The sequence below is a fragment of the Paralichthys olivaceus genome, chromosome 1 (genome assembly GCF_024713975.1).
Source record: "Paralichthys olivaceus isolate ysfri-2021 chromosome 1, ASM2471397v2, whole genome shotgun sequence".
Lineage (NCBI taxonomy): Eukaryota > Metazoa > Chordata > Actinopteri > Pleuronectiformes > Paralichthyidae > Paralichthys > Paralichthys olivaceus.
The window spans coordinates 20,731,126-20,757,484 of NC_091093.1; the positions used below are offsets into that span (position 1 = coordinate 20,731,126).

Consider the following 26,359-nt stretch of genomic DNA (forward strand, 5'->3'; position numbering starts at 1 on the left):
GGCGCTTGCCGTGTTCGCCATGACGCTCTGTCAGCGGTGCTAGCGAATGTAGTGTTTTTATCCGAACACAAACTAGTTGTTTTTCGACCATAAAGCGTTGCCGTGGCGATGAAACGCAAGAGAACGACTGCTGGTTCGAGGGTAAGTCCTGTTTACGTGTACCAGTCAAACACCGTGTAACAACAATGCTAATTTGCCGTTGGACGTTGTATGAGGGCTAGCTAGCAGGCGTTAGCCGACCGTGTAACACATCCACCATTTCCTCTTCAAATGGCTGTTTTATATGACTTGACAACTTTATCTTCTACAGCAGCTTTGTCTTGGCCTTCACTGAATTGTTGTAATGTTCAGACAGAGCTACATTCACCTTTTCAATTCATGTTCGTATAATGTTTCCGGTCCTTTGTATTGTGTACGCGTCCTCAAGATACAGCATTGGGGTGTTGGTTTGTTTTAAACTTTTAAGGTTTTACTTGTTGAATATAAGTAAAGTCAATGTGTTCGACATTGTTCAGCTGCACAACAACTTAGTAATGACACCATGAACCTGGGCTCCATGTTTAATCGCTTCACCTTTTAAAAAGCGCTGTGTTGCAGCATTCAGGTATTTACCGTGTGCTAATATGCTAAGTCGCACTTCAACACATCAACAGTAAAATGGTTTCTTATATCTAACGTCTGTATTGGCTGAATGTGACTTATCATTAACTGTTCAACATGTTTTAAATGTAAACGTAGCCATGTTTTAATTCTGTTAAGCTCCTGGGTGAAGGTTGTGGTTTCAAAACCTTCTTTAAGTTCAGATAATGACAAACACTTCACAAATCTGAGGTAGATCCATTGTGTGTTAAACCTCCACACTGTGCTTGCACTATACATAAGCATTATATTGACATATAGACCTCTGTTCATCATGTTGCTATTGATGAAAATTAAATCACAATAATTATTAATGTTTTTTATTGCCCTACTACAGTATCATGTTTATCTGTTACTGGGACTGCCAGCTTGTGAGGAAGGGCATAGGTAGATTTGATATGATAATTTAGTTTTGAGTTGAACAGCTGAGTTTCGGAGGCAACTGAGATGAGAAATGATTTTCAGTTTTCTCTCTGTTTGTAAGCTTAATTTGTTATAGCGTACCAGTGGATTTGAGTGAAATTTTAAAGGGAGATAAACTGCCTCTAAGCTGCAATAACGTTAGCGCATCAGTTTCCTTGTAATGAGTAGAAATGAAGCGTGAGAATCATCGTTGCAGGAATACAACACATAAACATTGCACACCCAGTATTTGCCTGTTGCCACTTTACTGGGTACACCTGGCTAAAACCAGGGGAATTTGATACAAGCTGAAAGATGAGTTTCTTTTCTCAATAAAAAAAAATGCTGTGTTGCAACATGATTAACATTAAAGTACTCCAGTAATATAACCAGAATATTGTTATAATGTGACTTTGGTGTTCTAGATTTTAAATGTTGTTTCAATTAAGCCTTTGTTTTTTGCTCTTTTGTAGCAACACTGAAATTTCAGAGCGACCAGGATGGCAAGTGACGTGTGTAGCCATGTCAAGGTGGTCATTCGAGTGAGGCCAACCAATGACAGCGAGAAGCGGGAGAACTGCCGAAATGTGGTCCAGGTTGTTGATAACCACATGCTCATCTTTGACCCCAAAGAGCAGGACTTATCATGTTTTGGGTCTCGAAAAGCACCAAACAGAAACAGAAACATCAATAAGAAGGCCAACAAGGACCTTAAATTTGTTTTTGACCATGTCTTCGACGAGAACTCTACTCAAGACGACATATTTGAGAACACCACTAAAGGAGTGTTGGATGGTGTGATGAATGGATTCAATTGCACAGGTAACATATCAGTAATAACACTTTCCGCATTGAAGACCTGATATTAACGTTTGCCTTGAGTGATATACAAGTGGACGGCTCTAATTTCTCACATTTCAGACCCAATCACATAGACCACATTCATAGGTGGTCTGATGTGCATGTGGTCACTTTTCTTGAGCATGGCTAACACACGTATCCTGGGCCACATTGAAGGACTGCCGACTCAAATGACATCTTTTGACATGCTACAATGTCATATTGAATTGGAAAACATGTTTACCATTTCCCATAGACTGAATTATTTGTCTCTGCCAAAACATTAACTCTGACTGACACATATTTTCTCCAAATGAGTTAAATGTTAATTCATTGTAAACCTCAATGCATTACATTGATTTGCACAGCCCCTCCTGGCTCCACTGTCTCCATCTCTCACACCAACACATTGACAACGGACCCATCTGTATACTCAGACTGGCTAAAAACAACATAATTTGGTCTTTGCAAACACAAATGACGTAAGTGTTGATTTGCATATAGAGCAGGGAAGTGAGATCTGATCACAAGTGGTCTATGGAGACTCATCCAGGATGCATTCTAATGCCAGGTGTGAACTGACGTACTTGGAGCTGTCCACTTCTCATCAGATCTCACGGGACAGATGTTAATACCAGGTCTGAACACAGCCAAAGCTGCAGCTTGCTGCCAAGCTTGTTGGCAAACTGTTTGGCAGCACTGTTTGCTAACAAGTTCCACATGTCAACCTTATTAAACGTGATGATAGGTTAATGTTGTGTTGACAACTTGTTTCTTCTGCACCCAAAAAAATCTGTGAATGCAGGTAAAATGTTACAGCTGCAATTAAAGCTCCATGTCTAATATTGGCTTATGTGACACAATATTACAATTAACAACTTAATGAATCTGTTAAAATAATAAGAGAATCACACATCACCTCTTGCTTCTCTTTTATAGTTTATTAAGCATAGACTTACCAAAGGGTTCACGGCGGGATTTATTTTCTTAATTACTTAAGTTTCCTCACAATACTTGCAATACTTTTGCATTTTTTACGACATATTTTGTGTTACCTTTTTTAACCTTTGCTTTACCTTTTACGTTACCTCACATTTAGTTTTGCATTCCATTTATCCATACCCCCTCATCCATAGGAACAGTTTAAGGAAATGCTCCGCAGATGCAACCGAAAGGAGAGATGATGTGACACTTCATGTTATGTATTGCACATTACTCCTTTTGTAACATAAACAGCTGGAGCTGCTCTGTCTGAGTGTAGTGGATGAAGCAGTGGCTGTGTTATGGTTATTGCTGAATTTGTAATTGTATCAACATAAGCCAAGCAGCCATAATCAAAGACCAATCATGTCTGCAGCCACAGTTAGCGAAGATATATCATCCTGACAAAAAACAAATATACAGTAGTTGAATTGAGAAAATGTTATTTTAAGTAAGTAAACATGAGTAAAAATTATTTCTGCATTGTTTATTCTGTAAAATAAAAGTTTTGATAACAGCAAAAATAAACGCAGCTACCAATATGTCTGTGAAAGGTTCATATCGGCCAATTTTTATTAGTCAATAGATAAATCAGTGTGAGTTCAAAGCTTGTTATTTAGGTGATGTTTGTGACAGTATTGCATAATGTAGAACCACTTTTAAATTCAAGCTGATTAAGATATGATTGCACTATAAGCTCGCTCTAGCCAGCCTTTTTACAGCAAGCACTTTACATTCAACATATGATTCAGAAATATAATGTTTGATCCTTTAATTGCTCACATGTCATGTTTCACATTAGTTGGTGGTTGCGTTCAATTCATAGCAAGTTTAATGTTGTGGTAAGAAATCATATGTATGTTTGTTTTATTTTGCTGTCACTCAATTGTCTTTCAATTGAAACATTTTTCAATTACAGTGTTTGCTTATGGTGCTACTGGAGCAGGAAAGACCCACACCATGTTAGGCGCACAAAATGAACCTGGGGTCATGTACCGCACCATGAAAGAGCTGTTTAAACGCATGGATGATGCCAAGGAGGAGAAGGAATTTGCTGTTGCATTCTCATATCTTGAGGTGAATATTTGAGTGTGTTTTTTATTTGTATTATTGCTTGATCTTTGGTTCTTTTTATCCTCTGTATCAGAGCATGACCTTCCATTTTGTGTTAGACCTTACCTGAAGGGTTTCAGTAGTTCTATTGTTTGGAAAGTGAACCACATTGGTTTTGTCTCCAGGCACTTCAGCAGTTATAGGTTGTTTTAATAGCTTTAAAACATTTTTAGGGTTTTACTCATCCTGTACAGAGCCTTAACAATCATTTGTGTGTCCTGACTAACTCTTTGGTTGGCTTTTAATGAATTTGCTGTTATATTTATTGTCTTTTTCCAGGTTTACAATGAACAGATCCGAGACCTGTTGGCTAACGCAGGCCCCCTTGCAGTTAGAGACGACGGCTCTAAAGGAGTGGTTGTTCAGGGCCTCACATTGCATCAGGTTAGTAGCAACATGTGTCACCAACACTGCTTTTTCATAGGGCTTATTCACTGTAAATACTGCTGTTGCTACAAAATCAATTAATCGCAGGCACTCTCAGTTACTCTTGCAATATATAATGTATACTTTTAAACTAGAAAACAATTTGTCTTGTCAAGAAAGACAAGCACCAATGTCTAAAAATGCATTTAAATTGTTCAGATATTACCAGAAAAATTGTGTGAAGGAGTTGGAAATCAGGAAGCAGATTTTCTCTAGTGATTGTCTTTCTCTTAATAAATAAAGGTAGTGTGGGCTTTTTGAACTGAAACTTGACCTTTGTGTTGGCATCAATTATGCAGGTAGTGTATAAGATGTTATACTGGCTGTTTTCTCAAGTAACACTAATTGATCAAATATGCCAATAAAGTTATTTCTAAAAATACAATCTAATTATTGTTTTATACAACTAAGTTACCTGTACATGGTTCCTTTTACTGACCCACACCATCCATTTCTCTTTTTACAGCCCAAATCTGCAGAGCACATTCTTGAGGCTTTGGATTCTGGCAATCGAAACAGAACACAGCACCCAACTGATATGAATGCCACCTCTTCTCGGTCCCATGCTGTGTTTCAGGTATTTCAATCCTGTCCTAATGAAATCATGGTGTCATGATATAAAAGACAGGAGAGAAGAATATGATGGGGGGGGGGTGAATTAATTGAAAATGTTTTACACAATATTATTTTTTTGCCTTGCTGTGTTAGAAAAGGCAGACACCACATGGTCAGCCATCACAGCACAATTGAGAAGTGTTCACACTTTCAAGCCTCTCTCTTTTTAAGTGTTGTCTGTGAGCATCTGTACAGCCTGCTAGCTCCCATAAAAATCTTAGTAACAGTGATTAACCAGTAATTAATCTCTGTCTCAAACTATGCCTCATTGGATCCTTAAATTGAGGGGAATGGCCCTGAATAACCCTTGAAAATGCCTTGAATTAGATGCTTAAGAAGTTTTGGGAACATTGTCTAACAATGCATCACAGTTTGCCTTTTAATTGTTTTAAATTGACTGTTGTTCTTTTTGCAGATATATTTGAGACAGCAGGACAAAACCGCCAGCCTCAACCCAAACGCCTGTGTTGCCAAGATGAGCCTGATTGATCTGGCAGGCTCGGAGAGAGCCAGCGCCACAAACGCCAAAGGGGCACGCTTGCGGGAAGGTGCTAACATCAATCGCTCACTACTTGCCCTTGGAAATGTTATCAACGCCCTTGCTGACCCAAAAGTGAGTTTATGTAAACCTACATATACTATATACTTGGTCCAGAGATGGACACTAAATGCATTGCATGCAGACACAGTGCTCAAGTACAGTGGATGTGCAGAGTTTTACACAGATCACAAACTATTAGCAGATTATAATTTATATATTTAGTATTTTTATGCTAGTATTTGTTCAGCAAATCATCAGCGAATAGGTGGATTTGACGATTATTATGGTTATAGGCATAGGACATGATTCATTGACCTCCATATAAAACAGAGAGCCTGGGAAGTTGAGAGTCAACTCAGTATAAGGGCATTATTTCATTCCAGTTGCATACATTAACCTGTCAAGCAGTCTTCTCATATTACACACCACTCTCAAGGGATGAGGTGCATGCGGGCCACATGCATTTAGAAAGTTCTTTGCAAATGTACCACAGCCATGTTGAAATGTGATCCTTCCTCAACAGGTTATTTCATTCTTGGGGTAAAACTGTGCTCTTTCAAACACACTGTCCAGTTGTTATTGTTTAATCCTAATCACTATTTTTGAGTGTTGCAGTCTTGGAATAGATAGATCTGCTCTGGCTAAAAGGCCAACCACTGATCCCCACTGCTCCTCCACCCAATCCACATGGTTATTGGTGGTCCAGTGAGCACTGTTGGCAGACGAGGAATTCATGTTGTGACCATTGTTTACAGGAAAGAATGTCCCCACTTGTGTCTGGGCTGACATGCCTTTCGATGATTGAGGAGAAAGTCTGCTCCTCTGTTTGCGCTGTTCAGTATGTCATCCTCATGCTATGCTGCACAGAGGTTTTTGTTGAAAGTTGTTTGCCTTAGGCAATGTCCAAGCCAATGCAGATACATTTTACGACACATCACTTATCTCCTTGTGGATCTTCCGTTGACACAAGGCCATTGTTTCTCACCCTCAAAAATTGGGCTTGTGAAAAGTGGACACATTAGATTTTGCCCATTTTGCCAATTTACCAAATCTGTATCTACCTCACAATAACATTTTACATAGTTGTGCCAATAGCAGATCAACTTGTGAGAAAAATGTCATGTTATTATACATGTGTGACATATGTAACTGCAGCGCTGATGTTTTTAACAAGAAATGTTGCGCATCGGGGCTGTTACGAACAAAAATTTAGAAATTATATTCCCTATCGGGTCAGGTTCGATCATGTTAGCTAGACACACACAGAGGCTGCATGCAGACAGGAGAGAAGTATTTCACACAATGCAGAATTATTTTTAACTTCATTGTTTCAGAACAAGCGATGCCCCGTTTATCCAGGAACATAAATATTAATTCTGCAGGTTTATAAAAAGATCAGCTCCAAGTATGAGAGATAAGAAAAGAGCAGGGGAGCAGAATCTCTTGTTGACCAGCAGAGTAATGTGCCTTGACGCTCCCAATGGGGGCCACCCTACAGTAAAGGCTAAAGATGCAGCACACAAGTCTAAACTGAATGAATGACCAATCTATGTGGAGAGCACATTCTTATAAATGGACTGTTGTAGTCGGATTTTTGAATTGAAAACCTTATTTTGTAAATTATAGCACACATTACTGTAAACACTTACAGTCTCAAATACTTTAAGCACAAATCACAAGGCTCGTGAAGATACACACCTCTAGTAGTCACACAGGGATAAAACCAAAAAATCATGTGAAGAAATAAAATTATTTGATGCATCTATATTTTATCATCGAATCGTAGCCCTCTCAATCGTAATCAAATCAAATCATAAGGTGCCTAGAGAGACACAATTATATATTTTATTTATTTTTTTGCTCCTTGCATTGTTAACCCAGTTTCAGTTGTGCCTATCTATATTTCTCTCAAATTATCTAATGCGTTTTTGTGATTTCCCATATTTTTTGAGTTGCATGTTTGTTTTCACTTGAATTGAAGCTAAAACATAAAAAATTGTCTTATTTCTGTGGCTTATGTGCACTGTTCTCATTTGTTTCAGAGCAAGAAAGCTCATATCCCATACAGGGACAGCAAGCTGACACGGATACTGAAGGACTCCTTGGGAGGCAACTGCAGAACGGTTATGATTGCCAATGTTGGCCCCTCATCCAAGTCATATGATGACACCCACAACACCCTCAAATATGCCAACAGGGCCAAGGAGATAAAGTCATCGGTTAGTATTTAAGTTGTTGTATTGTTTCATAGTTGTCAACTGTAATATAACTGGACTGTAAATTGATGAATTTCTGTTAAACCTTGACATTTTTCTCTTTATCCTTATCTATCAGCTCAAGAGTAATGTTGTAAGCCTGGACAGTCACATTGGCCAGTATGCAGTAATATGTGAGAAGCAACGGCAAGAGGTAATATGAAACAACCAACAAATCCAAAAAAACCCAGTGGAAAGTTATCATACTTCATATTCATTTCTGACTTTTAATGCCTTTATATTTTTCATTTCTACAGATTCTACAGTTGAAGAAAAAACTAAAAGAATATGAGGAGAAGAACATGGTGCCTGGGACTTCCAACACTATCTCCTCTCAGAGAGCAGCTGAGCTCAAAGGGTAAGCAAACACATGTGTGAACCAGTGTAGCTTGTTTATTCAAACCAGTTAAATTGTAAACAGTGTAACTGGAATACAGACGCTCGTTGAAGACAGGCACAGCTCATAGCCTGTGCTTGGCAGTTAATTGTCCAGTGGCACATTCATGGGGCCTTTGGTTTTGTTAGTGGTTCTGGTGGCTTTATTCCTTACAATTTATATTGAAGTGGATCAATATAAATTGAGGTGTAATTAGATATGGTGATATTGGTTTAAGGAATCAAGTATGATATTCAAAGAGACAACTTTTTTACCTTTTTTGTATGAGCTTTAAACAGCTTCTTCTGGTTTGTTTAATAACTATTAATTCAGTTAATACTGAAGACACAGTAATACATGTGCTGAAAGGGGCAGCAAAACTGTTTTATATGGCACATGTTTAGAGAGCTCTTATGAATAAACCATGCAGGAAAAAAAATTTCAATGGGATCAGCAGTACTGTCACCACTTCAAAATTTTAAAATTGCATTAAGTCCTTAAATTCAGTGTTTATAACAAACATATGGCTTAATAAAGTAATATGAGCCGAGTGTTGTTATTGATTCACACATACAGTATGCCCGTAACATTTCACTAAATGTTAAAGCACACACTTGACAACTTGGTACCTGATGTCAATACCTGATGACATCCACTTGTTTTTAAAATGCATAGTACAAAATATAGAGGATTGTTTTGAGCTGGAAAGTCTGTTGGTCAGTAGTTGTTGTTCAGCGCTTCACTAGCTCATGTGGTTGCATCTTTCCTTACTTTTATCTCAGGACTAAGATGAAATCTAAAAAACACTATACAAAATCAACTCTGCTCCCTGCCCACTGTCTCCATCTCTTCCTGGAGGGTTCCCAAGGCATTCCTAGTCCAAACGGGATATATAATCCCTTCAGTGTTCTCTGGGTCTGCCTCTGGGTCTACTCCCAGCTGAACATGCCTGAAATGACTCCACAGGGAGGCATCTATGGTGCATCCTTATCAGACACCCCAACCTCCTCGACTGGCTCCTGTCCATAGCTGCTTTCAGACATGCACTGGTCTCCTCAATTCCTCCGTATTTTTATCCAGAGGAGGTGCATGTGTTAACCTCGAATATCTGAGTGAGAAGCTCTGCAGTTCCTACGGACTTTATCTGCCTGGCTTCCTGTATAAAGTCCGTAGAAATCCAGGATAAGTCAATGTGTGAACACGTGACAGGAGCAAAAAAAACAATATCTCCTAGTGAAACGGCTCATGTGAAGGAGCAACAGTTCTACTACAGTTTCTGCCTGGATGTTTGAATTTCTCACCTTGTCCCTAAAGCCCCTTTCTTAATGGACATAAAACACTCACAAAGACGCTGTTCAGACATTTTATTAACATCCTACCTGAGAAATCCAATAACAAGTGGACAGCTTCAACTTTGTCCGTTCACACCTGCCATTAAAATGCATCCTGAATGTGACTCCTGCGACCACTTATGATTGGATCTCACAGCCCCTCTTTATTTGCACATAATCGTAATTTCTGCTCGCATTTCTGGTCTGAGTTTACAAATTAGTCTGATGTCAAAGTGTCTGTGTGGGTTCAAACGCAGGACAGAGATAAAGGGAGAAGTCAGGAGGGGCTGCGTGAGTCAATGCACAGCACACAGCTCTATGTGGCCCAGGACACATTTGCGTTCACACAGTGAAAAGATTACCAGATTACTTTCTTGTTTGTGTTACTGCTGTTTGTTTTACTTTAATTGAGTTGTTGTCCCATGAAATCGGTACCTGGACAGTCAACAGAAATTGTTATTAGCTGGAAAACTGTGAATCTTTAGTAATGACCGTGCTGCACTAGTGCATGTAACAAACATCCCATCAAAAACTCATCATAAATGTTTTTCAGCATCCCGACTTTCTGTCAAAATAAAGAGCCATTTTCTCCAAAGCTGATGGCCCATTGGTTTTCACTAAAGATGATCTATACCGGTCTACTGTGCTACTGTAATGTTTTCCTTCAATTTCAAACCATATCATGGGGTGTGAGAGAGTGCAAGTTCTTTCCTTAATGATATTGAGCTTTTATGTTTTGGAAGCAAAACTGTAAAAAAAAATTCAGTCTAATTATCTATTTACACATTTATATTAAACTGTATATCGGTGTGTGTCTGTTAGTGGGACTGGGTGATATGGCTGGTAAATGATATTGCAGTATTTCCAAGGCTCACCGTTTATCAGCCTGGCATATGGCTCTTTTTTTAAACTGATTTCCAATTCAGTAAATTATCAGATTTTGCTTTAGATTCCAAACAGTCTGTCAAGGACAAGAAATGCCAATTTAATCTCCACTATCCCATATCCCTATGTATATCTCTGTATCAGTCAATATTTGTCTAACTATTTCATTCTGATAATGACAGGTGTTTAGCACCTTCACCTTAATTTTAAATATGTATTTATATTTGTACTTATTCTGTAACATAAATCACATGAACCACATCCCATCTAGACGTCTAAAAAACATACTATGGCATCTGTTGGGGTATTTGGGTTGGGGGCGGGGGACATGGAAAAGCTGAATGAGTCTCACTCCCACACATTTCATTCACTGGCATCAGAATTCACAACTTGCACAGTGAGAGGCTCTGAATAGAGGCTGCACGTGTCTCGCACTATTAAAAATTCAGCAGTCTAGCAAGGCCACAACGTCTCCTACGTCACTGGAGTTACATTGAAGAGTGCAGTCACATTTCAGAGACAGCTCTCTGGTCTTATTTACCTGCATTTCTCTCCTGTCTCATCTCAGCTAGATATCCACTTGCATTCAATCTGGAAATTACCTCAACTCTGTCACAATGGATAACATAGTGAGCAAGTGGTTTATAAGAACTCCTGGCACAGTAATTAATTACATTTGCTCCTCACATGTGGCACAGCAAAATCTTATCATATCTAGCTTGAATCCCTGTGATGTTCTATTGGATTGCACTTTGAGAGGTGTTTCTACTATTTTGCCCCCCTCGTGTATGTGCATCAGAGAGGACTGCAAAAACACTTTTCAATATACAGTATTTAGTCCAAAACAACACAAGTGCAGCCTTAAAAATGACTACAGATGAATGAATGGATGCCTTTGACAGCACCAGCATTATACTGTAAAGATATTTTAATGGATAACATTGAACCACATATGTGCCTGGGTATTGTTTTTACCTCCAGAGTTACAAATACATTCTGACCTTTTTGTCCACCTTTTTCAATATCATGATGTTTGACAGCCAAATGTAATACAATTAATACAATTTGTATTGCCTGAAAAATGTAAATTCCCTAATACAACCCTTTAAAGGAAAAAGAGTGTAATATTCTCTTGCTGTCTGTCTCTCTAGGGTGTCAGAAGCTCTGCAGCAAATCTTCTCAAGTCGGACCCAAATCAGGAGAGAACAGCTGGAATTGGAGAGACAACTGAAGGAGAACGAGCTGCGCCAACACTACAGTGAGGTGGACAACCTGCAGGTCCAAACTTTCTGTGCCAAAGAAAAGACTGAGAAGGTAGCTAATGCTAACACTGCTATCCACAGATTCCATCAACCCTGCAGAAAAGCAGCTGCTGAGTCATTATTTCACATCTCTGTTCTCTACAGTTGTGTTAGCCTCTCATTTATGCCACTACGGGATAGGGTCACTGCTCCTCAGGTCTTGGCTGTTCTCTGCTGTTTGAGCGTTAGGCCCAATGCCACTTGAAGTACAAAAAGTAAATCCTCCAGAAAGTTTTTCTGAGAGTGATGCATCTGCCTGCGTTTAAAAAAGAAAAAACTCTCCAATAAATTTCTACCAATGCTAAAGATTTTTAGCGAATCTGTGTTATTTGACTTAAGCCTGGTCATATAGCTGCTTGTGTCTGTATAGTATAGTATGCAATACTTATATTATATAGTCCATTTATAATATTCCTCAAGTGCCGTTTTTTGTTGTTGCTTTCAATAGGCCACTTGTAAGCATGAGCGGAAGATTGCCAGCTTAAACACTCAGCAGCAACACATTTGTAAGCGTCTGAAGGAGTCAGAAACACGTTTCAAGGAAAACGATGGCTGGCTTCATCGTGTCGAGAATGAGATGAAGTTGGTGAAGTTAAATGATCAGACTTCAGAGGTAAGTAGATCTTATCGACCATTTCACATCGGCCTGAAAGATTTGTGTTTCTGTTGTGACAGCACATTGACATTTTAGCTTTCCAACTTGTATCAATTGCATGCAGAAGTTGTTTTAAATTCTATTTAAATTTCTAATTATTTTACCTAACTGACATTGTTGTGGCCACACTTACATAGATTCAGAAATGATTGTAGGACTTTGGACAATAGATCTGGAGATGTGAACAGCGAGTTAAGCTTGATGCTTAATTACATAACTTGTAGACAGGATGAAATTGTTAGAGTTAATTTTGGAAGATAATTAGATCAAGAGAAAAACGTTACAGTGTCAGTTACATCAAAACTCATTGCTTTTCCTTTGTTTTTGTTTGTTTGTTTGTTTTTGAAAGTAGGCTGTGTCTCTACTGAAGTCGTGACTGTCTTTGTTTTCTTCCCATCTGTTCTCCCAGTAATTAGAACCGTGCTCATTTTATTTCTCCAGCTCACTCATGGATCACTGAAGAGAATAAATCAATACCATTTACTCATCCCTCACACAGCAGCCAGTTACCTAAAACCATGTCCATGTTATTTTTTCTTTTTATCCTTTCTTCCAGGAACTGACCCAGAACTATGACGCACCCACCGGTCAAATGTTCTCTCTGCTGTTGTTTCATGGTTTCTTTACGTCAGAGTTCTTTTTCTCCCCTCCCTTACCCTGAGCAGACAGCTAGTCTGATGAAACAGTGATGAAAACAGAACTTAACATCTTACCTCTGCTATCCTGACCCCCAACAATTATTTTGTTTCCTTTAATTCAATATGCTGCTATAATTTTTACTGTCTGACCTCACTTTTTCTTTAGGTGTTAGAGAAGGAACTACATTGCCACAGATTGGAGCTGCAAGTAAATGACCTCCAAAAATACATCTATCAGATCATCGCGCTCACTACACTGCAGGATCAGGAGAACAAGCGAACTCAGAAGTAGGTTGACAAAACCTAGAATCATTTTTCATTAGGTTAAGTTAATTAATCCTGTTTTGCAGGTGAATAAACTACAAAACATCTCAATATTATTTTTCTATTGCATTTTAGAATGATGGAAATCTTGCTGCCCGCATACAGTCGACACTACTCTGCGTTGCAACGGGCTGGGCTGGTCACTGCAGCAGATGCGATGGCAAACGACGAACTGGAGCACCTTGTGTTGAGGGATAGAGGCGTGGTCTGGGCAGACCAGGAGGGGGTGGGGCAGAAAGGTGAAAGGACTGGAGTGGAATCACAGAAGACAAATGAGGTGGGAAGCATCGGGCTCCATGGCGAGTTGGCACCTTTCCTGTCTTTCTCACATTTGCAATACCACCAGAGCAGCCCCTGCAGTAAGTCATCACACTTCTCCAATTTATTTTTTCTGTTTGTGTTTATTTAGCAAGCATGTAAAAGATTTGGGGGGATTCATTACAAAATCATTGAATGCTGCAAATTTAGGCAGAGCTCCTAAAATATCAGAAGCAGTGGAAAAAGTCCATCACACTGTCCCTGTGCCCACTTTAATGTTTCCTATTTATCTGACTAATACTGCACCCACTCATGTTTAGGTATTAGCATTCTAGATAAATACAGGAAATCCTGACCTCATAAAAAAATTAAACAGAACATATCTATGTTAGTGGGAAAAAAATAAAGAGAACACATAATTATTTTTGAGGAGGCTGGTCACCTTATTAATTACATATAACTTATTTTCCAACCCTGCCCCTCTCCCTCTCAGAATGTATGAAAGAGAGAGAGACTTTGCTGTGAATCTTTGTCGACCCATGAGAGAAAATGTAACTCGGCCATTCTTCTTTCTCATAGCCAGAATCTTAGCTGATCGCTTGCAAATGTTTTTTAAAAACACCCCATTATTTATCTGAAGTTAAGATGGTAATAAGAAGATGTACAATTAAATTTTGTTAACTTACAACATTTAAATATCCATGAGAGTCGCCTTAGTAGTAATACTTTCTTGCTGTCATATTTTTTGGATTCCTTTAATGTTTATCTTTCTGTTGATTTCTAGCGGAAGCTGAATTATCCACAGAGATCTCCTACTCTCCAAAAGAAACAGAGCCAATAATTAAAACCAGTTAAAACACAGAATAAAGTGAAATGAAAATTCAGTGTTTCCTTTTCTGCAAATTAAAACCAGTAAGAAATTCCGATAGCAACCTCAAAGGTAGCAACTTGCATGTTGAAAATGGAAGTTTTGAAACAGATTTTGCCTGTGCAGTCACAGTCGATGTGTCTTTAACTGTTTTTAATGTTTTCTTTCGAGGGGAAATCATCATTGAGTATTTGGCATCAGTTCGGGTCTGATATGTATTTTGGGTCCCATGAGATTGTACAATGTACAGTTACTTTTTAACTTTCATCTCTGCGTGACCAAGCAGCACCAGTTCACTCATGTCACATAAGCCATGACAGACAGTGGAGCATTAGCCTAAGCTGGCCAACAATACTCAAGGCCTGTGATGGTGTCTATCGTTTGTCAGATAGTAAACTCTACACCTGTTCCTCTCTGCCACTGCTGGCTTGTTTTAATTCACATCACATTTAGTACTTTCAGTTAAATTTGTTGTCAGTTTTACAAAGTATTGAATGACTCTGGAATACAGATTCTAGTGTCGGTCTATGCTTTGGTGGATTTAACATTGGGGACCAATCTCCAATCACCCTTAAAACAAAGGGCTACGGAAGCTTTTCTAGCTCTAGTGTTGTATTGATGTGATGTTAATGTTGCTCCTCCTCAAATCTCATTACGATTTCCTCAGGTGCAGAGGGGCAGACAAAAAGAACATCAATTTGCAAAGCTGCTCTATCCCCAAAAGGTAAATCTCCGCTCCTCTGTTCCCCGTCTTGCTAACATCCTGTAGTCGTTAATCTATACCCCCTGCATGCCTGTTAATCCCTCCCACCCCTCAATCATTCACTTATATCCTCTCTCCCTGTCACCTTTCACTCACTCAATCCATCACACTTACACAAACATACTTCAAGAGACAATGCTGCATTTTTTCATTGAAGCAGAGCACACGGATCAAATTTGTTTTTAATGTGCAATATAAATTTGAAACTCTTCTGTGTAAACCTAAATGTTCACTTTGGCGGTGTGCATTTTATTTGCTGAACATGTTTGTAGCATTTTTGCTTAAACGACTTCAGAGCAGTAAAGTACACAATAAAAATCAGACATGTAATATAATTTGATTTATAGTTCTGCTGCAGACATTCCGTCCTGGCCAAAACTTGAATAATAAAATTATGTGAATACTCACAACCGGTTTAATAGAGGGAAAACTGTGCATGTGGAACCTTTGGGGAAATATAATACATAAGCCTTTGTGAAATATTGCAGTTCAAATTGGCTGTAATGATATTTACTGCAGGTGGTCTAGATTTCACTGAAACATATTGTGGGAAATACAACTTTTGAAGAAAATACTTCTGCCAGATGACGACGGTTCCTTGAGTGGAAATTAAATATGAAAGCACCAGGGAATTTGTCAACACTGCTATTAAATTTCCTTACAACTTATTTAGATAAGTCAACTCTGAGCGAGTATTTAATTAGTTGGTTTTTTTTTTTATATGAAATAAGAAGCCCCACTTTCTGTGTGGTCTGTCTGTCCTACCCATCTTTATACCCTACATTTCAAGCAAGTGGTTTTAGTAGTTTCTTTTTTCCATTCCTTCATTTGTGGTTTTTCAACCATAATTGTGCTATTCTTTTTTCCAATATGTTTGCGGTCAGCCAATCACAAGAGGCAAAACCTAAACACACATTAAATGTAATAGTGTGGTGATAATTTTATGTGTATAAATTCAGTTTAAATGCAGAATTGGACTCACCCACAATAAAACTGGTCTTTGAAAAATCTCATTAATAATTTTTTATAACACTAAAATGGTACTTGTAGTTATAATAATAATAATGACTTTTATCATTTTTATTAACAATATTGATAAATTGCATACAAATGTTGTGTTAATCCATAACCTTCCTTAAACAAAGTTCTTGACAAAACATTTATAATAGCTTTCCACTAAATAATCATATTTATGTGTAATCAGTGTAATTTATTTAGTCTTTAAATAACTGTTTTTGCATCACTATTGTCCCATTATTAGGATAATACAGCTTCAGTTTCATCTCTCTAATAAATCATAACCCTTGTGCATCCCTTCTCAATTATGCATTCACTGACTCACACCTGCATCCTTGAAAACCACCCTGTCCATCTTCACTACAGTCTGGAGCTCCAGCTTTGTACATGTTGTCCAGCATGATCAGCTATGGTCAATTACTGATAGATTCTGAATTATGTAGAGAAACAGCACAGATGTTTTAACTACTAAAGGTTTTAACTTAGCATTCAGATAAACTGCTCTGATCTTATCCTGGTGCTGTTTGTTAGTCCCTTACTGCCTCCTCAGCTCTTAATGGTAGTCACTGCAGCATGTTATGAGCAATGGCTCCACCCTGCAGCTTGCCAAGCCAATCAAATTTCATCGGTTTTAGAGAGGGTTGGGGTTTTGAAAAAGCATTAACTCTTTGTGGACTGCTTAATAATGGCAAACCACACAAAATAATCTATTTGAGGGGCCATTTCTTCATTCCACAACTCATTGTTGATTATCACATGTCCACACATGCATTTATAAATAGCTCCCGGATTTTTCATTCAGATTTCTCCCACGGCCGCGTCCTTGCAGTTATTTTTATATTCTTATTCAACCCCCCACCCTCACCTCTCTCTTTTCTATTTTTTCCTCCATAGATTTTTTTTCTGTCCCTTCTGCTTCAAACGTCTGTTAGCCTGGCTTTTTTCTTTTCCTCCTTTTTTCTGTCTGTCTACCATCTAACCCTCCCAATCCCTCTTGAGCTTCATTCATGAAAATGCAGATCCACAGCAGGGCAGGAAAAAACGTCAACAGACGTAAACTCCCCTGCTCCACCAACCAGAAAAGGCGCACTATAAAAAACTGGCAGCAGCAACCAGGCGACCCTAATTCAGTGCAGCCTCCACCAGAAATAGCAACTCATGCATGTATTAATCCCCTACAAGCCAAAAATATGTGATGGAAGGAACTCTGCTGCCATTTATTGCTAGGGACAACTCCTCTGCCACAGAAAAGGACTATTTATCACTCGACGTGCTGTCGGAAGTCCAACCCACATTTTCTAAATAGTGCATTTTGATATTTAGGGTAATGTCTAAATCAGTCATTCACTCTTCGTGCTCTCACTTCCTTATGTGCTGGCATTTTCCCTTTTAGCCCCTTTCATAACCCCTACACCTCTGCAGGAAATGCCACACGTGTAATCGTGTTCCTAATGCGATGCAGACATCATGATTTAACCCCGTTCCGCTCTGCGGTTGTCGCTTTTAAATGAAGACATACAACATAGCAAAAGCACTCACTGGATAAAATTTCACATATCAATCAATATGTAAATGTATAATTGTATGTTTAACTTGGCACTTCTGTAAAGCCCAGAGAAGTTCATTATCACTCAAAATCTTTTAATTTCAACATTATGTTGTTTATGTTCTTGCCAGCGTTGTTCATATCTCATAACAGTACATTGATATTTTACTCACTAGCAAACCATCTCTAGGCCAGTGAAGAGACAACTGTTTGCAGACCTATTTTGTGGCTTGGCTTATTTTCTAAATAAATGTTTATACAACTTAAGAAATGTAATAAATAGAAGGCCGATCACACATCTGATTGTGCCTTTGACTCTATGGAGAACAGCCGGTTCTAGGGTGGTCGAAGTGATGGAACATTTTATGTTTAAAAGGAGTCATTTTCACAAAATTAAATTTGAGTGCAAACTCTTGGAAGGGTTTGCCTTTTTATCAAAGTCACACAGTAGCACAGCAAAAATAAAGAAAATCTCAATTGAAAGAATGCATAAATGTTTTTTTCCCCAGTTGTTGTCCCATGTTCCTCACAAATGTTTTAATTCACAACCACTGTTATGTGCACCAATAAAAATTAATCAAACCTCAAAAAGTTCCTGGCTAGTCATAGCTATAGTTGTAGCCATTAAATGGTAATCTACTGTTAGAAAGCAGTGCAAGATAAAGTATTAATAGAGTCTAACTGGATAAGTTACATAGCCACAAAATACAACATGAAAGATACTAGCAGTGTTGGGTCCCAGTAATGCAGTTAAATGTCACAGAACTAGTGGCTTATATTGGCACGTAAAACTGCACATAAATACATTTCTTCTTAAAATATAAGCCCTTATTAAAATTATTAAAACTGGTAGGTCAAATCCTCAAGATCTGGTTTCTTGATAAAATGTTCTACTTTTTTTTCCTCAGTTCCATTGTGGCTTTAGTTTTTAATTACCTTGTGCTGTGCAAAACAAATCCAACCCTACTGATCACACTGTAAGTTAAGGGCATGATCCATCTCATTTCTCTGGCATGATATATTTTAAAATTGCACTGTTAAGCCTAAGGCTGGCACTTTACTGATTACTGATTGAGTATGAGAAACAGAATGATTATGGGAGCGATGTTGCCCTGCTTACTTTATAAAGTGGATTGATTTGGCTCTACGTTGTAAACAATGAATTGATAAGTGTATTTTCAAGACTGCTTGTTCCAGATAAAAAACAAGGCTTGAAATGTTGTAACATTATAACTTGATGACTTAATATAAAGGACCTCAAAGAGATATAGACTGACCTCTGGTCTGCCGACAGTACAATCAAACGATCAATAGCCTGAAGTAATCAATAACGATAACTTCAGGCTAATTCATTTACTCATTGTCTGAAGTAAGTGCAGTTGTCACTAGGGCAAAAACAATATCAATAGATACAGCAATATAATTTTCATTTATACATATCGATATAACGCTTATGCATTGTATAAGCACAGTGAGGAGGTATAACAGGGATTGACGGTGCCAGGCATAAGCAACAGACCCAAACAGATTTGTATTCAGATAGTGTGTGGTACATCACCGCTGTGAGAAAAGCACAAAAAAACACAAATACAGAAATCTCAAATGTCCAAAACTGTTGTAGCTTTGGCAGACAAGTTTATGTTAATGCCGGATTCCCACCACACAGAGTAATAAGCTAATTGAGAACATATTGTATGTCCTCCGGTTCATGGTGAAAACTCTCTCTATTACAATGCTAATTCTTCATAGGTTTTGTTTTTGTTGTCAGTTGGGTTGAATTAATTTAAGTTTATTAACTTTTACCGATGGTTTGGATTTTTAGGTAGAGGGAAGGCTGACATGAAACAGGAACCACATCCCAGAATGCCCATCAGGAGAAATCTGTCTGCGTCACTGCCACCACAAAGCCCTCAGTCCGTTGCCAAGGTCCAAGTGTTTGAGGATGGCATGTTTCCGCTCCAGTGCACACCAGAACCTGCTCGAAAAACTGCTGAGGCGCAGTCGCTGAGCTCTTCCACTGCTATGGATCCCAACATGACCTTCGAAGTTCTGGACAATGATGATCAAACTGCAAATAATGCAACCATCCTATTAAGCGGTGATAGTCCCTCTCAACCATCCAAGTCCAATGACGTCTCGGGTCACAGCCGACTACACCATGCACCTAAGGCCAATGAGGGGAAGCAGATTCAGACTAAAAGGTCAGAAAATATTCATGTCTTTACCTTTTTCTATGATTTCAGGGTCTCATAAAGACAATTTTTCTCATATTTTAAAGCAACACTTTTTGATGTTTCTGATCTTTATCATTTACAATCACATAACTGGAGATGTTCTGGTACCATTTTACTCCACCCGACTCCTATTCCTTGACTATGCATATCGGAGTTATGATACAATACCAGTACATTAAAAAAATTTACTGTGTTACTATGTGTAGATATATTTCCATATAATTCTAGAATATATAATTTACTCGTACTTTTTTGAATGGTCCAAAAATAGAGCCCAATGCGAAACACTTAGCAAAACGGAAATCTTTGACCTAAAACTTTCTGTCCAACACACTTCTCATGATCTCAGAATACATTTGATCCCCTCCTAAAGTCAGTTATATAACCGTACATGTCCGTTTCCAGGCTGGCCTGTTATGTGGATTACAGTTCTCTTGACTCTACACAGTTTATTGGTTCTCTTGCAGGTCCATATGGTGCCTTTTTTTTTTACATTGAAGTAGTTGCAAACAAATGCATTGCTACATGGGCTTACTGCCTACTACACTCCTGTGGTTACGCCACAATTTACTGCTACAGAACTGTATACTTCTTTCTGCATAAACAGGAAAGTCCATATGAAACACCCATGGTAACTGAGAACACTTTGGAAAACACCATAGAAAATACTGCTGTCACAACAAAAACAAAATCTCATATAACATCGCAATTTAGCTGCAGACATAGATTTTTACAAGGTTAGTTCACGGGGAAAAACTGTTACAGATGCCACAATCTATCAGAACCAATTGTCGCACTTTCTTGTTCACCAAACAATTTATCTCAACATGCACTTTTGAGCACTGGAGGGTTAACCAGGGAGAGCGATGCGATCAGTGAGCAAGATAAGCATGATTACAGTTTGAAATAAAGCCAAACGTAAATTACTTATTGATGTAGTACTCATGTTTTTGTTTAGGTTTTAATCAACTTCTTATTATTTTCTCTGGGTTGCACTTCTACAGACAAAAGAATAAGAGACAAAAGTTAAAGTAGGAAGATTTAAATTACAAAAAATCCTCTTCACTTTTATTTTTTGTGACTAGCTGTTTGCTTTTAAATGTCAGAGACTAACAAATGCCACTAAATATATGAATCCACCATTCCTTCTTTATGTCACAAATGGGAAGTAGTGTTATTTCTACTCCATTGGATTACATGTTATTTTCAATATATTTTAAATAAGAACAGTAAACAAAAGTTATAAGTGTTATTAACTCTTTAAATGATATTCACATCAGGGACATCTGCACTTATATCTAAGAAAAAATCATTGTTACAAATGCACAATGTTTGAAGGTTAGTTCAGTGGTAATGCCTTTTGAATCTGGAAAGTTAGAAAGAAGTTGGAAAGAAACATTATAACACTTTGTCTGAACAGTACACAGAAGTATTTAATAAATGAAAGGACACAAATGTTATTTATTTATTTAAGTAAAAGAAAAAAAATTATTGAATGGCTTTAATGGTTCAACACTTATCGAGGTTTCTTGAATCAAAACCTTTCCCTGGCTGCCTATGATACGTTTCAATGTAACTGGAGGATCCTGTGTGAAAGTCTTGTTGGTGACTAAACCATTGAAAAGTGGTAAATCCCCTAAACAGTATTCAAAACAAGACCGAGACTGGAGTGCAAATAGTATTTATTCCCACCAGTGGCATGTTTCCAGACTGGAACACTGGGTCGAGAGGTTTAAGTCATCTGAGCAGCTCCTTGGTGTCTTTAGCTGGAAGTGGGAAACAAAACCGGAAACGTCGCAAGCTACTGCAGCAGAAAGGCTTTTTGTTGGTGAATGACGTTACCAGCAGAGGAGTCTTCACATTACCTCGTTGAGTGTGGACCATTTTATTTGTTGGATAATATCTGTGCTACCCCACAAACATTCAGGAGATGTTTTCCTCAGAGACTAAATCTTAGGAGTAATCAGACTTCATGAGAGCATCTGGTTGTTAAGCTTTGTTAAGCTGGTCTGCAACAGACAAGTCAAATCTCAAAGAGAAACAAAACACAACCTTGTATTAATATTAAGACCAATACACAGGCTATTGTAGATGGTGTTGTAAAGAAGAAGGCAAATTTAGAGTAAGAGACTCTATGTCTTTCTTTAAACTTGGTGCGTCCATTTTATCCTGGCTAATGTAGAAAATAAATTTTTAAAAACTGCAAGGTGGGTGAGTAGCAGTTCCCTGGGCAGGGTTCATGCGAAGTGCAGCAGACAGGGACAGGAGAGGCAGAATAAGTTTAAGCCGTGAGCAGGGAAATTAGGGACAGAAACAAACTCCAGTAAAACAAATGTTACAGATCATACAGATTTCTGTTTCTGGTGTTTCTCTAAACAATCCATTACGTTGTGTTTTTAGAGGCCACCTTCAGCTGGTAGGACTTCAGTTTGGTCTCCAAAATGTTGGTGCTGTGTGACTGTGTGACACAGAATGTGTTCACTTTGGATTTGGCTTTTGTTGCTTAAACCTTTCCACTTATTGTTCTTATAAAAGGGATTTAAACATCAAGACGTATGAAGCTGCTAAAGGTTTTTTTACCTACAAACTGATTATTCAGGGAGACGCCCAATGTAACTTGTCAAATGTCAAATACATACACAACACAAATGCATACAAGCAAACTTAAACACTGGCTTACATATTTTATATCTGTGTCAAATTCATCTTAGGGACAACACATTTTTTATATCCAAATTTCTGGATGCCAGTGTACTGTAATGAGGAATCTAATATAAAACAACTTGAATAGACCTAGCTTTTGCAATACAACAGAAACAAAATGTGGTAGTTAAAAGCTGTTTATTCTTAGGTTTTTAACATGCTATTTTGAATACATTCCTTGGTGAAAACATGTCATGGTAACATGAACCTTTGCTCCATAGACAGCAGATTCCATCTTTACAAGAGGTCAGACGAGCCAAGCCGACCTACATGGAAATGACGTCTGCTGCACAAGGAAAGCGTAAATTTAATCGGTAATTTCTCTTAAATTCTTCCATCCTGCTTAGACACATTTATGAAATATAACAAATTACCAAAATTAATAGTTACATCTTGTTGTTATCAGATGATGATGATGCTGGTTGATATCTGATAACTGTTTCTGTTTTCCCTCTCTTTGATTCAATGAAGCAGCATCAGAGAAGATATAACTCAGGGTCTCTCTGCACCAAAGCGTATAAAGAAAGACCCCTTGGTGGCCCAGAGACCGCTCAGAGTGCATCGCTTCGCTGGTAAGTGTCAACACAGGAAAACTGAGCCGAAGAAGACATCCTCACACAGTGTTTATAAATGACACTGTAAACTATAATCAAGAGTACACACATATACAGAGTATTTTTTTTAGAAAGTGCGACCATAATGATTTAGTTTTTTATTTCTTTCATATCCAAAATGTTCTTGTTCTAGGTGTAAATTTTTTTTCAAAAAATTGAAAATCAAATAACTATCTTTAAAATGCAGTCATACCTTGTGTTTTATTGTTCATGGATGAAAGTGACATTTTGCCCATCTATCTACCCTCAACCTATCAAAAAGTGAAAACACACTTTTAGAAATGGTTGTTAATGTATTAAAATTCAAAAACTGATAACTACGATAAACACATTTAGACCCTTTCAGCTTGTGTTCAGATATTTCTTTTAGCTTTAATTTTCCTTGAGATGTGCGTGGAAGTTGATTAGAGTTCACCGGTGGTGAACTGAGTTTACTAGCCATGGAAGAGCACACATCTGCCTGTGTAAGCTTGCATAAGTCACGCTGCATTACAGGACAAAAATCAAGCCACAAAGTCCAAGGAGCTCTGTGATAAAATGGTGGCAAGAGTATAAAACAATTTTTAAAGCTTTGTGTTCCCAGGAGCACAGTGGTCTAATTCGAGAAATAGAAAATGTTTGGAACCACCAGGACTCTTGCTAGAGTTGTTGTTCTGGCAAAAACAAGTAACTGGCCAGGAACAACAGTCACACTTACAGAGCTTCAGAGGTCATCTGCAGAAACAGGAGAACTTGAGACAGTGCCTACACAGAAGCTACACGGCCAACTTGTGATCAAGCAGGATGCCAAGGTATTTGTAAGAGATGACCCTCTTGCCATCTATTATTAAAGCCAGTAGTCAGTAAGTGATGAGCAAGAATGACAAAAATTATACATTTTGTCGTTTAGAGAATCAAAAGCTGTAAAGAATTGATTTCCACTTGAGAGATGATCCCATAGTATAAATAGCAGTATCATCTGCATAATGGTTTATGTTTCCCTTTCTCCTAATCCTACAGCAACATCATTTAGTCTATAGAAAATACAATTTGTCCTAAAATAGATCCTTGGGGAACACCTGCCTTTACTATCAAAGATAGATAGAGTTGTAATTGTCTCTGAACACACACAGGGGTCTTCCAGTCAGTTTAAAGATCAGTTAATCATAGAAGTCCATACATTTGCGACTATGAAGAAGATATACCATATCAAATGTTTCTAAACTGCTAAAATTGTTTCTGTTAAGTACTGAAATAATGGCGTAAATACTTAATTTTTATGATATTGGCAAAAATGCCTTAAATACAAGTTTTCACGCTGTCATCATGGGTTACAGGGTGTAGATTGATGGGTAAAGATGTACATTTTTTTTCCTTTACAATTAAATCCACAACATAAAGTGTGCAAAAAGTGAAGGGGTCTGAATATTTTCTGAGGCCGTTTGGTGTCTGTCCTCAGGTTCAGAAGAAAACAAGCCTGGTAGAGTTGTAAGGAGCATTTCTGAGGGGAACCTCAACCTCCTCGAACCTCAGAAATCCAAGTCCATTTTCTACAGAACAACCCAACAGATAAAACGAGTGGCAAAGCGGATGTAAAGCCACATGGTCAAACTTTTCATCCTCAGCCTTTATGGACACTCCAACTGTCTCTCCACTCTCTTCCGTCCACATTAGTCTTCTCTAGTTCTTTTTCTCTCAAAACCTAAAGAAGTCTTCTATTGTGTAGGTTTCTCCAACACAAGTACTAACATAGTAACATGGAATGGAATGTGTAAGTTGCGTTGTTTTCTCACTCTAAACTTCAGCATCACACCACAGTGAAATGTCATTTGAATGTATATAAATGTATAGTGGTTGTGATCAGTTTTTATTAGTCTATCATTTCTAAGCCGAGATAGATTTTAAGATAAACATTGAAATACTCATGTACAGACTGCAAGAAATAAAATGTGTCCTGTGGATTCCAGGTGTTTTACTTTTACTTATCAACTGCAGCTATTCTCTTCAACAGTGATCAGCGTCGTAGGTGACAATATTTCACAGGGCAGCTATTACCAGAGGTAGACTCTACATGACTTCAAATTCAGGTATGGCTGAAAAAAAGAAGGAATCAGTTGTGCACTGCGGTTTGTGTCTTTATTTTTCATTGAATTTTGTCTTGTACAGTTAACAACAACAACAACAACAGTTGTAGATCATCCATAATGAAACTGGTTGTAACTGAATCTATGTTTTTCAACAAATAAATCCACTTTTAGTGCTATTGCTGTTACCCTAAGTGTGATTGTGGTCTTAAATGAAGTTTGCGTTTCAAGATGTGCCAGCAGTAGATATCAGCGACGTAGGGACAGGCTCAGGAAAGTTGGAAACAATCAAAAAAGGGAATTGACTGTATAGGTAGGTCTTATTTATGTCAACATTCAATTCAACCAACACTTCTTCTGTCACGCTCTAAAATGTCTTGGTTTGTTTTGGGATGTGTTTTGTTCTTTCCTCTTGTGTTGTTTGCGGTTTATTGTTGTGGCTTTTGGTTTTGTTGACAGGGGTTGTTTATATTTACAAATTACACTATGGATACCCACAATCTCTGTCATGTTTCCGAGGTAAACGAGGTAGTTGTTGGGAAGCGTAATTAATTACTCCAATATTCCTTTATTTCTGTCATACTTGAATTTTATTTATTATGGTCTTTAAAACCTGGGGTGTGGTTCAAGAAACGACAATTATCACAATAATCACTTTACGGTGTATTCATTAAAACACGATACGCTGAATAATCAACATATTACTGTTTTTCTAATACAGTCATGTTTTCTGTGAAAACAAGTACTAAAATTTTGTCACAATTCTCTATGCAGGAAAAACCCTGACTCAATTGGAAAACTGGATTGTTGAAAATTTCCAGCCGCTGCCACTCAAGTTATTGTATGCAAATGCAACCTAAACACTGACAATTCAAATGTAAGAAAAATATATAATAACAATGTCCACTTTTATATGATAAATGGTGTTAAACAACATCCCACCAGTTTAAGAACATGACTGTTGTCAGTGA

General features: G+C 38.0%; 1 protein-coding gene across 3 annotated transcripts; it reads left to right on the forward strand.

Moving 5' to 3' along the window:
* On the forward strand, positions 1-25,576 carry kif18a (kinesin family member 18A). 3 transcript variants are annotated; one of them, XM_020080135.2, is made up of 18 exons: positions 1-141; positions 1,515-1,863; positions 3,782-3,939; positions 4,255-4,359; positions 4,868-4,978; positions 5,432-5,629; positions 7,600-7,776; positions 7,892-7,966; positions 8,070-8,170; positions 11,556-11,718; positions 12,154-12,318; positions 13,165-13,286; positions 13,398-13,681; positions 15,116-15,172; positions 19,597-19,975; positions 22,933-23,025; positions 23,183-23,283; positions 24,764-25,576. In XM_020080135.2, the coding sequence occupies exons 2-18, from the start codon at positions 1,542-1,544 to the stop codon at positions 24,898-24,900; spliced, it is 2,748 nt and encodes a 915-aa protein (XP_019935694.2). In that variant the 5' UTR covers positions 1-141; positions 1,515-1,541; the 3' UTR covers positions 24,901-25,576. The 3 variants fall into 3 exon arrangements, with proteins under 3 accessions (XP_019935694.2, XP_019935695.2, XP_069381040.1); XM_020080136.2 differs by having other exon boundaries at positions 23,186-23,283; XM_069524939.1 differs by lacking the exon at positions 1-141 and adding an exon at positions 186-380.
* The last annotated feature ends 783 nt before the right edge of the window (positions 25,577-26,359 follow it).